Source organism: Pezoporus occidentalis, unplaced genomic scaffold, assembly GCF_034315485.1.
Source record: "Pezoporus occidentalis ecotype Australia unplaced genomic scaffold, CSIRO_AGI_Poc_V1 ctg50, whole genome shotgun sequence".
In the NCBI taxonomy this organism is placed as follows: domain Eukaryota; kingdom Metazoa; phylum Chordata; class Aves; order Psittaciformes; family Psittacidae; genus Pezoporus; species Pezoporus occidentalis.
The window spans coordinates 1,914,173-1,930,518 of NW_026915836.1; the positions used below are offsets into that span (position 1 = coordinate 1,914,173).

General features: G+C 42.4%; 1 protein-coding gene across 5 annotated transcripts in view; it reads left to right on the forward strand.

Annotated features, from left to right (window-relative positions):
• The window catches only part of TTC7A (tetratricopeptide repeat domain 7A), a 170,993-nt gene that overhangs the window by 19,339 nt on the left and 135,308 nt on the right, over positions 1–16,346 (forward strand). For all 5 annotated transcript variants that reach the window (XM_062637012.1, XM_062637013.1, XM_062637015.1 and 2 more), the window contains 5 exons: positions 338–468; positions 2,082–2,203; positions 9,823–9,901; positions 13,035–13,195; positions 13,638–13,701. In XM_062637012.1, the coding sequence (XP_062492996.1) occupies positions 338–468; positions 2,082–2,203; positions 9,823–9,901; positions 13,035–13,195; positions 13,638–13,701 (557 nt within the window). The remainder of the gene's footprint in view (positions 1–337; positions 469–2,081; positions 2,204–9,822; positions 9,902–13,034; positions 13,196–13,637; positions 13,702–16,346) is intronic.

Genomic DNA, 16,346 nt, shown 5'->3' on the forward strand with positions numbered 1-16,346 from the left:
GCCAGGGTATTTCTTCAACACAAGGGCTGTTTCAGCACCCAAAGCCTATAGGTGTCTTTAGAAATATAGGCCTTAATTTCCCTGCTTGCTCATCCCTACCAGAGCAACTGTAGATCCTTTCTTCATAAAGCAGCTGGCACTGTGTTAGAGAAGCATGATAAAATTGCCTTGCATGTGTAGGAATTACATTTCCCCAGGCATCTTTTCCTGAAAGTCCCTAAAACAAGGGGGAAACCCACCTATGGAAAAGCTTTCCTATCAGATAGTAAATGAAGGAATAGCACGGCCGTGCTGCTGTTGATGGGCTCTGGTTAAAGAAGGTGTTACCATTTTGCAGGTCTGTCGCTGGAGCGCTCAACCAACTCGATTGCCTCGCGTGCTCGACTGTGTGAAAGGGAGGAGGAGGTCATGGCTTGCTTTGAGACAGCGTGCGTCGTTGCCCAGGTGTACTTGCAGGAGCTTGAAAAGGTAAGAAGAAGTGTGTAAGAAGGGTGTTAACTGGTGGTCTGGGTGGAATTTTGGGGTTGTGGCAGCAAAAACGATGGGGAAATGCGAGTGATCATAGACATCAAGGAAGATGGGAACAAGTTGGAAGGAGTGAGGTGTCTCAGTATAATCAGTTGCAAAACAGCAGTTTATCTGGTGTCTGCTTGTTTTCCCTGAGAATGAGGTCTGGAAACTAGTTTTGCCTGTGGTAAAGCACTAAATATTTCAGAAATGCACGAGTTGTACCTCCAGTTTAGCTCTTAGGCACTACAACTTTGCATAGCAAGTGCTAGCACGAAGGAATTCAAGATCATACCTGCCATGTAAATGATACACAGTATTGAGATCCCTAACAGGCTGCAAGTAACCTTTTTGGGTCAGCCATAGCACTTTAATTGCTAGTACTTCACCTTCTCCAAGTGAAACTGGAAGAACCTAGATCACTGGTAGCAAGTAACTGCTTATAGTCAATGGTTGGCTAGGATGCTGAGTAAGATGCGTACTGTGAGCCCTCCATGGAACTTTAATACATGCCCCTGATTTGCTGGTAAATGCTTAGTGGTCTCTATCTCTGAAACTCCACCTAGCTGAGTTTAACAGAGCACACCATACACTTCCATGCCATTCCTTTGCAGCGCTGATGGCAATGCATGTTACTTGTTCTTCTGTAGCTTAATGGCCTTTGACCTTCTGATGAGATTTTAATGCTATTCTCAGCAGCAAAGGTGTGAAGGTATCTGTTGCAGGTTTTAATTGTTTTAATCTAAGAAAAAACAAATAAATAGAGCTTGGTGCATGTATAAATTCATTAAGAACGGCAGCTAACAAATAGTCCCGTGTGTTTCTTTGTGAGAAAAAGCTGGATTGCTTTTTTATTTAAAATTAAGTACTGTCCTTCCCTTTTGGAAGGATGAGTTCCTGCCAGTATTGGACACTGTAAATGTTTTTTATCAACAGCATGTGTCTGCAAAGAAGGGAAGGATTTTGAACTGTAATTCATTCATCTTTTGGGCACAGAGACAAGGATGCAGCAACACTGGGAGATGCCCATAAAAATGTCCATAGGCCTCCTCCAGTCCTGGATGTAAAAAAACCCTTCTTTGGAGAGTCCACACAGGGCTTACCTTACCAGTAAGGAAGCAAAATCAGGAAAGGTTTGAGAGCACAGACAGAAGAAAGCCTAAGATCCTTCCATCAGGACTCCTGGTAGCCCACTAACTTGTAATATTTAAGCTCTGTTAAGACAGACATACCTACTCAAACTGTGTGGGATGCTGGATCTGTGTGGTTAGAGTAGTACTTCTGAAGCCCCTGGCATTAACGTGTAGCTGTCTATTTTATTAAAGGTTGGGAAGTGATGAGGGATGGTGTTTCAAATATCATATTGCATGCAGGATATTTAATGGAAGTCACTGTATGGTTTATTTTGGTTGACTTTGAAAGGGTTTTCACTAGCTGGTGAAGGTAAGTTTTCAAGCAGCCTGAGGAGGAATCTGATGGCAGAAGCTCACATTTTACTGTTGAAGATGTCTCTGGCTCATGAGGAACTGACTGGTTTAAACAGCTGTCTGGGTATTTCTTTCCTCCCCTCACAGACCTTAAACAACACGCACTCAAGGAGTATCAAGGGCAGCAATGTGACTTACTCCGAGTTTGAACTTTCCTACTTCCTGGAAGCAGCTCTACAGAGCGCCTACGTGACTCATTTAAAGAAGGGGTAGGTGGATGCAGATGTTAAGAAAAATAGATCATTTTGCATGTTCTGTCTCAGAATAGATGAAGGCTTATTTCTTCGTATGTGTTCTGTTGTGATGTTTTTGCAGCTGGCTCACCTCACATCCCTTCAGTGTCCTTCCCTCTCTCCTATTCCATTTGTCCTTCTCTGCCTCTCTTAAGAGTGCTAAACCTTGTTTTTCCAGACCCACAGTAGGGTGGAGCAGAACAATGTTTTTGTCTTGACTCAGCTCTGTTCCCTGTGGAGATGGGGGGAGTTTGACTGAAGAGCGAGTTTTACACTGCTGCCTGCTTTTAACATGTTCAGCCACAGGGCCTGGTTTAGAGCTCAGTGAAGTCTTAAGGGTAGTTTCTTTCTTTTGTTTGTTTAAGGTCTTAAATGTCCTGATCAATACCCCAAATCTGTGTGGCTTTACTAGAGAGAATACATGTGAGAGCAATGCTGCTCCAGGGTATGTATTATGCCTCTGAAATACAGCTCCCAGTGAACCTTGGTAGGGGAGGAGGAGTTGCCATCTGCAAGCCTACAGTGCATTTCAGCTGAGGAAAACCTTCTCAAGAGCAACAGTAAAGGCATCAGTGAGGGCACAGTTGCCTAAAGCAGGACATGTCTTCAAAGCATAATCAACTGTATTTAGCTGATGGGAGAGATTGCCACGTAGGGAGAGTGTCTCTTCAATATATGTAAACAGTACTCATAAGAATCCATCCTTCCCTTGTGCTCTTCCTGTACCATATTATCCCATTTGTTCTCAAGGAATCTGATACTGAATTTCTCATGGCTCTGGCTGATATTGCTGGTCAAAACTTCATAAACTATAAGCAAGCCATATTTGAAAGAATTTATTTTGGCTGGGTACTTTACCTTCATCCCCAGTCAGAAATATTATCTCATTTTCATAACTTCTCCTCTTCCTGCTGTGTAAAGTGGAGAAGGAAGCAGTAAGTGAGGGGAGGTTGAAAGGAAGAAAACTGGGGGGGAGAAATCCCAGCAAAAATATGTTTAAATTCTTCTATAGAAAAATTGATACTTTTTTTTTCCACTTTTTTTTTTAGGGCTTTTTTGCTAAAGTTTTTAATCCCCCAACAATACATTTAAATGCAGCCGCCAACAGCCTCTGTTCCCCATTCTTTCATTAAAAGCCTGCATGTACAGTGAAGCTGTACTCATAAGCATATCCATGAGAGGTGGGCCTTGTTTAACCCAAAGGCTTACAAACACACCAAGCCCAAATGGCATGACATGACCCAGGTCATTACAAGCTTAAGTGTAAAGAAATGGCCTTGTAAGTGTAAGGCATAGTAGCAGTATCATCTTGTCAGTAGGGGTTGGGTATGTGGTTTTCCCAGGTGAGCTGGTCGTTGACCAGCTGTGGCACAGTATGTACTTTCCTAGTCTTCTGCCATTCTCATGGTGAAGAGAAAGCTCAGGTCTTGCCAGTAAACTCATTAACTGTGTAACAAAATCTCGTTTAGAACATATGGCACCTTTTGAATATCAAACTCATGTTCATTTTATTCAGCAACATTTAAAATGCAGTCTTCTTCAGTTCAATATATCCAGTGTATTGTTTAAGCTATTACTGTGGGCCCTGCTTGCTCCCTTCTTATGTTATTTTAATGACAGCCTTCAAAAACCCCAACAAAACTCACACAGGAAAACGTTTTGGAATCAGAATACATGTGTGAATTAAGCAGCACTTTGATTATAAGCTGAATTGCTGCGATAGCAGTAAAATGTTCTCTGTAGCTGTCTCTGATGAAAGAGCATCCCAGTTGGTGTGATGGAGCTCCTGTGGCAGGAATGGGCATGGAGTCCCACGCGCTCCTCACCTCCTCTAGTGCAAGTGAGAAACACCAGCCAGGGAAATGAAAGGTTCAGTGTGGGGGAAAGGAGGCTGGTGGGACTCTGCAGCTTGTCTCTGCCCCCCCCAGCTGGTATTAATGTGTGATTTCTGCCACGAGAGGGCATAAGTAGCATTGGGATATATTAAGGAAAGAGGGAAGAAGCTTTTTAGGATGCTTCCTGAGTATAATAAATTTCTCCACCTGATGTTGAACAGCTCAGAGAAACACTTTTGTTCTTACTGCTTCCAGCATATTCAAGTAGGAAATAAGGTTTGGATGAGGAATGCTCAAGCTGACAGCAGTAAGCCCTGTCAGGTGGGGTGTCCTTCCCCAGCAGCACATGTGTACAGAAGAAACAGTGATTGCTTTATTCTTCTCTTACCAGGTAGAAAAACTGAGGGATGCGAGTGGTATTGTCATGCTGTTGTTCCTGCTGAGGAACAGGCATGCTCTTCTCAGATCACAGGCAGGGATGCCCTTTTCTCTTGCAGTGTGCAGTGGAAGGAAAGCAGTACAAAACAAAGGTCTGGTTTCCCTTTCAAATGTTGAGCTGCCAGCTCTAAGGACCAGCAATCCCTGCAGCTGTGGAAGTCCCAAATGCTTTTAATAACATGTTTACTTAAAAATGCTGTGTGGCTGAAGACACATTTCCTGCAGTTGTTTGCCTTACTGCATCCCAAAGAAAAGGTATTTTATTTCTTCAGTGAGTGATGCTGATGCTGCGGATGCAGAATAGCAAAATGTAGGCAGGCAGATGTTGTCATACTATAGGAGGCAACCAGTGGTCTATTTTCTCTGATGTGGATGTGTGAAGATTAGGCTCATTTCTTACTGCCTTTCCTTTCAGAGTATTGAACAGGTATTATTACTTTACACTGTTATGGGGGCTTTGGGCAAGATGCTCTTAGTGTTTTCTTAGGGCAAACAGGCTTCAGCCATGTGAAGTAATGGTTTTATTCATGCTGTTCTCTTAATGGCACTTGAAGGACGTGTGAGGTTCCACAGGCAAAACAAACTCAGAGCTTTCTAGAGGATGTGGTTGGGTTTGGAAGCTCTGGATGGGACACTTTAGAAGAAGATGAATTTCTGAAAAACAAATACTTAAACACTTACTAGAAATTGGATTTCCTTCTGATTCCTCAAGTGAGGACCTGAATTACTTTGGAAAACCCTGATGAAAATGACTAGCAGGGAAAGCTTACAGAATTCTTTCTCTTCTCCTCTCCTATCAGTTTTCTAAAGTGCTCAGGTCCCTCTTTCAAATTTTGTGGGCATCTGTTGCAAGGGCACTTTTTGAAAGAGTAACTTCATACGTATGTTCTTTTACAGTAGAATCTGATGTACAGAGGCAGACAGGACGGCCTCTGCCAGCCTGTTCATCTCTTCTGAGGAATGTGTGGGCTTTCTTGTGATTTCTCCTTTCAGTCCCACAATCTAGGACCTTATCCCAGGACGTTGCAGCTGGTGATTTTGGAGGAGTGAGTCTTATTGCCTGCTGGATGGATCTAGATAAGTGCTATGCTTCTGTTTTGTATTGGGTTTGTTGAGGGGTTTTTATTGAGTACCCTACTTCTGTTAGGCTGCCATTAGGACACCGTAATAGGCCTTATAGTTAATGTCTTGTGTCTTCATTCATAGGAGGCTGAGAATCTGAGGCTTACTTCTTCAGGTGTGTTTTGTGCCTATGCATGAGCAGCTTTGTAAGGACAGAGCGTGGATTTGTTAGAAACCTGGCCAAAAGGAGCTGGGCAGAGGCAGTGATGCTGCTGCTGTTTGGGGGCTTCAGGTACTGCTTTCTTCTGGAGAGGTGGCTCTGCAGACTGCCACGTCGTCATCTCACAAATGGTCTCCTGCATCTGTTAGTGGCTCACTGTTAATGGATAAGGAGAGGAGCATGATGCTCTAGTGCCCATGTTGTTGGGGGACTGTCTTTGCACACCTCCGTCACCATGGTCCACTCTGGTTCACTATTAGTATTTTTCCCCAGCAGTTTGTATGGAAAACAATGTATTTATTTGCTCTTACCTTAAAATTGTTTGTAGTTAACTGAACAACATGCCATAAATGTGATATGACTGCTTTGATTCATGGACTGGTAATTAATTACCCTGTATTAGCAGGGTACTCGTACAAACAAAACACATTTTTATGCCAAGCCAGACCGACAGGCCTCTTTGTCACAGTTTGTGCCCACAATTTGTTGTGTTCCTCTTTATTAGGTTAGCTGTAATTGAATCCTAAACGGCATTTGTTGCTTTTTATTTTAATGCCTCTCTTGGCACTTTCGTGGATAAATCCAAGGCAGTTTAATGCCCATGTGCTTTTCACATCCTGTTCTTCCTTATTTCTTTTTCTGGCGTCTTAGCAGTGCAATAGGGGCCTATGGACTCTTTCAACTCATTTGATTTCCATGATTTGATGGTCACTTGTGATGCCCTGGCTTGAGGCAACACTACCTGAGATTTACGGATAGTCTTGTATCCAAGTCCTGCAGAGCTCAAGATTGCTTAGTTTCTGATCTAGACAAGATCAAATGGATTCACAATGGATTTCCAGAGGGTTTAGGTTTGGATCCTCATCCACTAATCTATGTACACATATTTCTGTTCAAATACTCCTATTTTTTTAACTTCTTCAGGTCCTAATTTAAGAAAGTGCACATTTAGTGTATGAAGGACATCTATTAATGGAACAGTAAGTTCCTTATCATTATGGGTAGAGCAATTCATGTGCTTAATATGAAATGTGTGCTCAGATGGCCTTCTGGCTTGGAACAGTAGACTGGAAAGACAAACTCCCTTAGTGAGGTTTGTTTGCGGACTGCTGGCAGGTGTGATCTCTCTCCTGTCACAGCCCAATAATGTTCTATGAAGTTCACAATAGAAAAGCTGCCAAACCAAATCCTGGGTCCTGTAGAACAGGTATTGTTGATGGGTGCGTTGCATGTTTAAGTGGAGATCTCAGAGCGTAAAGCAGGTGCTCTCTGAGACAAGCTGACCACACAATTGCTGTCTGCGAGGTGACGAGTCCTGCCCATTTTGAAATGCCACCTCCTGTTGAAGGTGTTCTAGGCACCTCTCATGTGGTTCATGGTTTCAACCCTGATTTCTTGCAGATGGGTGGCAATTTTCTGTTTATTCTTTCGTTCACTTCAGTGTGTCAATATTCCTTCCTCTTCTTTTCCCCTTGCCCCCAGAGCAGGGTGTTTCTGCCATGGAGCTTAACTTGGTTTGTGGCCTTGTCTCTACAAAGTGTAACTGAAATGGTGCTTCAGTTCTCTAGGAACAAAGCTGTCCCTTTTAAGCACCTTTCCTTGGATTTTGTCTTTGAAGTGTGTGCCAAACGTGGAATTAATTGGCTTTGCGAGGGATCACTAGTCTTTCTGATGCTAGTTAATGGAGTTCATTGACACCTTATTAAGACAAATACCATTATCCTAACAAGAACTCAAAATGTATGCATTTTTGAAAATGTAGAACTGTTATACACTCTATCTCTTCTGTCCAGCCTCTTAAGGAGCCCAAGGAAGCACATGAAATGCCAGTAGTTTTGAGGAACTGACAGAGCAGTTGGGAGAGGCATTTTGTTTAGGTGGGGGAATTTGCTGATTTTGACTCTCTGATAGTACATAGCATGTGAATGACTGTTGGATTTGGTGTGACTAGTCATGTGTGTAAGTATTCCCTTGTGCTTTATGGTTTTCCTCAGTTTAAGGTCCAGAACTGCATCACTGTGGGTATATTCTTTCCTAGACCCACAGAAACGCACCTCATGTCTTGGCCCTGTAATCGGAGAGCTTGATAAAGCATTGAAGTCCAATTTACAAAAACTTCCTTGAGTTTTTTTTCCCTTGATAAATTCAAAGCACATCTTTTACTTAGAGGAAAGTGGAAGGAAAAAGACAGCATCTGACTTTCTCTACAGGGGCAAATCTGCGGTGTTCCTCCTCTTGCCTTACTTTGTTGCTTGTCTGTAGATTGGCCATAATTAGGTAATCTTCAGATTGCTTCAGAGCTTGAAATTTGGAGGTGAATACTGACTGGAAGTAAGCCACATGCATTTGCATTCTGTGACTTGGTGACCATAAGCTTGAGGGTGGCATCTTATGCGGCCAATATTCATGGTATGCATGCTCACATCTGGAGTGCCAAGAAGGTTTGCATTTACCTGGACACAAGCGCAGTCTGTCCTACTTGTCTTCAAGGTTTAATCAGATTGACAGAAGAGGTTGTTAAGGCGTATGGCTTCTCTTTGTTACTGTTTTATGAGAACTAGGTTTTGTCTGCACAGAAAATTCTCCTGGAATAAACTGAAGTGAAAACTGAAGACAGCCAGCCGTATCCTGGGCTGCATCAAAAGGAGCGTGCCCAGCAGGTCGAAGGAGGTGATCCTGCCCCTCTACTCTGCTCTTGTGCATTGTGTGCAGTTCTGGTGTCCTCAACATAAAAAGGACATGGAACTGTTGGAACAAGTCCAGAGGAGGCCACGAGGATGATCAGGGGACTGGAGCACCTCCCATATGAAGATAGGCTGAGAAAGTTGGGGCTGTTCAGGCTGGAGAAGAGAAGCTGTGTGGAGACCTCATAGCAGCCTTCCAGTATCTGAAGGGGGCCTATAGGGATGCTGGGGAGGGACTCTTCGAAGAGACTGTAGTGACAGGACAAGGGGTAATGGGTTAAAACTTAAACAGGGGAAGTTTAGATTGGATATAAGGAGGAAATTCTTTCCTATGAGGGTGCTGAGGCACTGGAATGGGTTGCCCAGGGAGGTTGTGAATGCTCCATCGCTGGCAGTGTTCAAGGCCAGGTTGGAGGAAGCCTTGGGCGAGATGGTTTAGTGTGAGGTGTCCCTGCCCATGGCAGGGGGGTTGGAACTTGATGATCTTAAGGTCCTTTCCAACCCTAACTATTCTATGATTCTATGAAGTGGCAGTCAGTGTACCGGTGCAAGTGCTTATCTGGTTGTCTTTATTTCAGTACAGCACTGCTCCTTTTCTTGATAGCTTGTATTTTCTGTGAGTAGCTTCCACCCTGGAATGAAAGTGCACTGAACATTTTTGTAGTTACTGTGGTGGTAGGGCCATGTCCTTAGCCTTGAAGAACTTACAGACTGCAAGTGTCTAGCTAGCGTGTCCTCTCCGAATCTCTCTTGGTGCTCAGTCATATGAGTAAGATACCATTTGGCAACTGGTATGCTAACCCTCTTTTATTGCCCATCAGGCTGTGCTTGAAGACAGTTACTGCAACTTAGCTGTCTGATAATAAACTGTGTAAACCACTGTAATTTCATCATGTGTCTGGACCATCAGACACAAGGCATTTAAGCACCACCTCAAAGGAATCGTCATTTAAAAGCATCACGTAAGCTCAATGTAATTCAAACAAGTGCAATCTGTGTGTATGAAGAGGAAATGTGGATGCTTTTAAGAAGAAGCATCTGCTTTATAAATACGAGCTACGAAAGGCTTCCAAATGTCCCCTCTGTTCGTCAAATGTGAATGTGATCTTCTCTTAGGAAGCCATCTGGAGTAGGCATGCTACAGTCGCTGCCTCACTCAGTGCCATTGTCCTATCTGTGCCTCAGAGTGACTTGTCTCGCTATGCACACTCAGCGATTGTTTCATGGGTTTGTTGGAATGTCAAGTTTGTTGTCAGGCTTTGGCAAATCATAAAAATATTTTGTCTCCAGTGTGCCAAGGTGTGTTTTGGGGAATTTTTTTTTTACAATTATTTTTTTTTTTTGTCTTCCCTATAGAAATATTGTGAAAGGAATGAGGATTCTGCGAGAAATACTACGGACGGTGGAAACAAAAGCTACGCAGACCTTTAAAATGGTAAGGGGATGGGAGCTGGGAGGATGGGATAATGCCCTGTGTAAGGGTTCTCTCTGTTTATTGAGCAGTGTAGTAGAACAAAAATGTAAAATGGATTTGTCCTCACTCGATTGATTGCTGCCTTTTGTTTGGGGTTTTTTGGAAGTGACCTAGACCTGCCCAGTTGGAACCTCTGAGCCTTCAGACTTGGTTACTTTTAGGTTTGGGATTTTTTTCAGTGTGTTTTCTAGCCCTGGTAGAAATAGGGATGTATTTAGTTTGACGGTGCTGTCTTCAGGTGATTGCGTCTTGTTTTCTTTCTTGCTTTTCAGTGTGTGCATGCATACCTTTCTCAGGGTGCATGTAGAAGCATCAAGTACTTCTGGCTCTTGCAAGAAGCAGTGCTATTTAAGACTCAAGTATTTTGGTGTTCTTTCTGTGAAACTCCCTTCAATACAGTACAGAGTGATTTTAATGTTTTGTTGATGTTGGCGTGCTGCGTTCTGTTATCCTGAGTGCCTTTCATAAAGAAATAATGGGAAAAGCTATTTATGTGCCTGTTTAACTTCTTAGACGTTTAACTGGTTCTTCCCTGTCTCCCCTTTAAGAGATCTTGTGCTGAAGTTACTCAGGAGGTGAGGAGGCCAACAGCATGGAGAATAGGAGCCTTGAGAGCATGAATGAAAATTTTTCAGCCCTAAAAGCCCTGATATTGATTCAGCTGAACTTGTTTTGTGCTTGCTTCAGCTTTGTGTTTTGTGTCATTCCTGAGAAGTTTGGCAAGGGAGGTGGGCATGGGTTTGCATAGCATTTTGGAGATTGCTGGGTTCCAATGGATGCACTGACTGTGTGTCTAACTCATGTATAAGTGTAGAGCTAAATTGAAGGTGCAAGCAGAAAGGATATCCTGGGTGCTTTCTTGCCTAGGTTCCTCAGACCTGCGTGGTTTGGACTTTCTGTTCTGAAAGTTAATCTTCTCATTGCCTTGGGACCGTGTTATATGCCTAATTCAGACTACAGATGTGTGTGGAAGTTTATGCAGGGAAGAGGTGACTTAAATAGTAACACTCCAATGGCTGCATCCTTTTCCAGATTGAGATCAGGTTCAGGGGGTTTTCTTGCTCGCCTGTTTTGTCGTTTTGCTGAAATGAGACTAACCATCTGCTTTTCCTGTACCATGACAGAATGTGACACTCAGATAACTCTCCCTGTGCAACTGGGAAGAGCTTTGCAACACTCACAGGGACTTTATTCCTAAGGGGATATCTGAAGGTTATCATCCAATAAGTTTTGCTGGGATTTCCATCTTACTGGAAGTAGCATTTTTATTTTCTTACTTATTTTTAAAGAGCTGTCAAGAGGGCAAAGAGAGGAACGTGCTTAATTAAACAAGTTTTCCAAGCATGAAACACATGGTTTGTTTTTTTTTTTAATCTAATTTGTGGGATCACAGTGTTCTTCAAGCATAATGATGGTTTTTTTTTAGCCAAAGGCAGTAATAACATAAATCAGAGTCTTGGCCTGTTCTGGTTTGTTTGGTTTTATTCAAAACAAGAGTGAAGCTAATTTACACAGCTACTGTACTGTATGGTAAAATCCAAGGCACTAAAAGTATTTAGTGCTTGCCTTTTGAAAGGTTTATCGCAAACTGCACTCCTACTTCTGTGTGAACCAAGAGAGATCTTCCTGTTGCTGGCATATAATTTTTCCCTTCCCTTTAAGACTGTAGGAAAAAATATAGGAGAGTTAGCTCCTCAGGGTAAAACTGACTAAATAATTACACACTGGGATGATAAAATGGTACTGGCTAATGTTGCAAGGCCCTAGGCCATTTTGCTCATGGTTACTTGCTATAAAAAGCATAGAAAAGCCTAGTTAGAAACAGGCGGCTTTCTCTAACTTGCTGGTAGGAGCGCATGGAAGGTCTTGGGATTTCCAAGGAGCTGTGTGTGGCAGTGTTTCTTTGAGACACCATCGTACATACAGATCGCTTTGCTGTTTGCTAGGCACCTCTATGAAACCTCCTTTTCTGGTGTTTTAAGAAACAGCACGTGCTACTGTGGTTGCAGTTTAGGCTAATGCAGTGAATGTGTGGTGAGGTAGAGGAAAGTAAAGAGCCTTTCATCAAGCTAAGTTATTTTTCTGAGTCTAATAATAGGAATTTTAAGCTCAGTATGGTTTATATAGATGCCATAACTCAAGTGGAGTAGTAATTCAGTTTATCGGTTTTACCTATCCTGCTATTTAAAAGAAAAATTACTCTTGGTGGCCTCATAATGTATCTCTAAATGTAAATTGCGTATAAAATACATATGCAGTAGTCAGAGAAGTTCCAAAATAGTATTTACAAGTACCGGGACAGATACTTCAGCCTGCCTCTGTTCAGTACAGTATTTACTTTACAACTTAGAGTGCTGTGCTGCTTAGAATTCACACCAGATAGCATCCATTTTGATGTCTCTGTGCTTGTGTGCTTGTTCATCTACTTACAGTGCAAAAAAATCAGAGGCTTGTTGGGTGGGGGACAAGGACAAAATCCAAAGAAGGCAAGTGTTTAAGGATCCTTGGCCACTTAATGGTCAGTAACGTGTATATGATGTTGCTGTCTGACATACAGTTACAAACCCTCTTCTCTCCTCCCTTTGTTATCGCAAGCAAAAGAGAGAAGCTGTATCAAGGTGAAGCTATAGAAGGCTGCAGGAAGAGCAATACTGACAGATAAAGTGTTGATCTTGTAAACCTAATACAAAAGTAGCCTCTCGGCTGAGACTTGCATACAAAATTCTGAGGCTGAGTGCCATTGTACTGTAATATACTAGCATTTGTGAGATTGCCACAAGCACTGCTGAGACAATCAGTTGTCTTCATTTACCAAAGGGTCTCTTGCTGTCAGGCCTGTTGGGTATTTCTTCCATACAGCATTACAACAAGACCACGTACATGCAGGAGGCTGGCCCTTCCATAGGAGGGAAGAAATTGCCACAGCTGTTGATGTTTTAGCAGCATTTTTAGCTACTCTGGCTTTCTGAAAAGTGGTGATGTTATGTTATTGGTACATCTCCTTCCCAAGGTATAACGTGGGGAGTGGTGAAACGTCTGTGTTGGAGAAGACTTCATTGATGTGTCTTTTTCTGTACTGTTCACTGCTCTCTAGACTGCAGCCAAACAGCTAGCCCAAATACTTCTCCATTCCCTCAGTGAAGACTGTTACTGGAGCCCTTTATCTGATCCTCTTCCTGAGTTCATGAACAAGGAAGATCAGTCTTACGTTAGCAATCTTCTTTGTCGGAGGCCCGAGCTGTACATGGAAGAGAAGTAAGCATTCTGTTTTGTTTCTGTTTATTGGAAGGAGGAAGGAGGCTGTTTGGACACTCTTTGGTACTTCTAATTATGTCACTGATTCATGCAGTAGTATTGTGTTCTTTTTAACCTCCCATTGTGTTCTTTTTAACCTCCCATCAAAAGGGCTGCTGGAAAAATAAAACATTGAGCCTCGAGTACTTGATTTTTTTCACAAGAAGGAAGAAAGTCTAACCTAACAGCTGTCTTCACTGAAATAACCTGTTTATGGGTCGATATAGCTCATTTAGGGTATATTGCAGAGCTTTTAATTGTGCGAACCTGCAAAAGAAGGTATTGCCTAGCAAATGAATTATGCATGAAATGTGTCAAGTTACTGCTGCTCTTGTGAAATGAGAAAGGAGGCTGACAGGGTTAACTCTTGACCTTCCTCAGAAAAATGCGTTCTGTCTTTCAGTGCCTACTGCCCTCAAGACAACGTAGAAGAGGCTCTTCTTCTCCTCTTAATCAGTGAATCCATGGTAAGCCAAAAATGGGTTTGTAGTACCAAAAGGACAAAGGAATACCTAGTGTTTCTGCGTCAAAGTCTTCTGGTTGGTTTTGTTTACAGAATCTTCCCTAGAGAAACAAGAAGCAAGGATTTGGCTGTTGAACAGGAAATGCTATTTATTCCTTTAGTGGCATCACTTTTATTAGATAGGACATCAGAGAAGGGTTTTGGGGAATTATGAAGAAGTGACTGGATTCACCATAGCTGCATACAGGTTCTGACATCCGGATACATTGATAGTAGCCAGTTGTTTCCATTCAAAACAGCTGTGTGGATTTATGGATCAAGAATGAGAGGAATGGAGCTTTGCCTAAAGCCAGGAGTGATGGTGGGACCTATTGTTTGGCATTTGCATGGTACAATATCCTGCTTGCGTTCCTTAGTCTGCAGGGGCAGTATTTTAGCTGTTTCAGTCCTGTGTGATCTTTGACTGTTTCTGAAGTTGATGATACAGGAAGTTTTGTTGCATGTGGAAACATCCATAATGAACTACAGTGAAATAATTAGATTTCTTCTATTTGTAACCCCTATTAAAAATTCCTTCAAGAGAAAGGGAAAAAGGTGGAGGAAAAACAACTGCATGCAAAACTGTAACCCTCGGTTGTTTTCTTCTTCTGAAGAGATGCACGCATATAGAAAATGTGTAAGGAATGTTCTCTGAAAATGTGTCAAGAAAGTTACTTTGCTTTAAATACTGGGTGATCACTTGTAGCTCAAAGTGAGATTTGAAGGCCTTGGAGCATCCATGGCCCTCTTTGGAACTGTGGAACAGCTTTCAGACAAGTTGAAAAGAGATACTGTGGAAACTTTGTTTTGGTTTCTTAATTTGCTTTCTTTGGTTCTTCTGGCTCAAGTCCTTTCTCATTCCTGCAGACTTCTTCAGAACATGAAATCTAATAGTGTTCGCTTTCAAAACTTGAGGAAAAATTGAAGAGGCAGAACCACTCCGGACTATTTTAAGTTGGCTTTAAAGTCAAGTACATCTGAGTGTTATTATACTTTGTGGGTTTTATTGCTTTCTAGATTAAGCCTCTACATTACATCTGCTTTGTGTTTTCAAGGGTTTTTCTGCAGTTGAAAGGGCCTTTTGTAGTTGGAAGTGAAGATTCCAGGAGCAAGGGCTTGTAGAACACCACATGCGCTTCTGTTAAAATCAGAACTCGTGTTAGCTTGGCTTGTCAGGGCTGATCCAAGTGGAGGAGGATCAGGGGTCTGGAGCAGTGACAGTAACGGCCATTCCAGCCTATTCTGGGTATGGGCTTGCAGTCAGAAAGGCCTTGTGGGACCTTGAACTCCATAATCTTGTTCTGCTGAGGAGAAGGAAAGTTTTATTCAGTAGCGTGTGAAAAGGTGAACGGGTCCTGTAACTAAGCTATGGATGGAGCAGCGTGAAAATGCTGTTCATAGGAACTGGATGGTTGTGCTGACTTTATGGTTAAATAAGTAAGCTTGTGCTTGCTTAAGTGCTGTTGTCTTTATACCTGGAGGTAGATGCAGAGCATTTTGATCTGCTGCATATAAAACACCTAATAATAGAAAAATCCTGTGGTAGAATGCTGTGGGAACCCTAGCTGTCTTTCTGATTTTTGGGACATGGAACATCTGAGCCTTACTCTTGTATTAGCAGTAAATACAAGTGCATAGCAATACATCTGCATATAGAAATATACTTAGGAACCACAGTAACATCCTTCCTAAGCGAGGGAACAGAAGGAACAATCTGTTTGTAATCCACAAATATTTTCCCTGTAATTTAACTGTTCTGGTACTAAGAAAGGGAAAATGTCTTTAACTTATGACAAGACATCTTTTCCATAACAGCTTTGTTGTAGGCTAATGAGTTTTCTCATGTACAGGTTTGTTGCTTGTTTGAAGTGTTTTGTTTTGTTTTTCAGAACTTGCTGAAGCTTATGGAAAATGAGTTAGCAAGCAGCAGATTTCCAGTTGAGGTCTCCCTAATGATATAGTGTTAATGACTGAATAAAACATATTTTCCTTAATGGAGAGAGTGTTAGTGGCAAACAGTAATGGTATGTTGTTGTAGGCCAGTAAGCAACATAGTTAGTGTTCCTGGGTTTTGGCTGGATTAGGCAGTCTTTCAGTATTTACAGTTATGAACTCCTTAAAATGAAACAGGTATAAATTCAGTTGGCTTGCTGGGAGCTCTCCAGCTTCTCTGACGCTTCAATTGCTCTGTCAGAGCAAAACTCACTCAAAAGGTACTTTTCCTGTTGTTTTTTTAAGCAGACAAAAGAGCAACCATGCCATTGTAAGTTTTTGCCGGACTCTAAAGCCACACAGCTGCTCCACATGCCTGTTCCTGACTTTTGCCATTCCAAAGTGGCCTCAAGGGGGGCAAAACTGGGGAGCAGGAAGGACAGAAGAATCATCAGCACATGGAGGGGACACAGAGCAAAGATGTACTGGAGGATCATAAATCATCAGAGAACCTTGTCATATTTTAAGCCCAGCTGTAACTCAGAACCATGCAGCCTTTGCTCACTGCCCCTCCTTCCTCCTCGCTCCCAGAGGGATGGGGAGGAGGATCAAAAGAATGTAACTCCCATGGGTTGAGATAAGAGCAGTCCAGTAGCCAAGGTATAACACAAACCACTG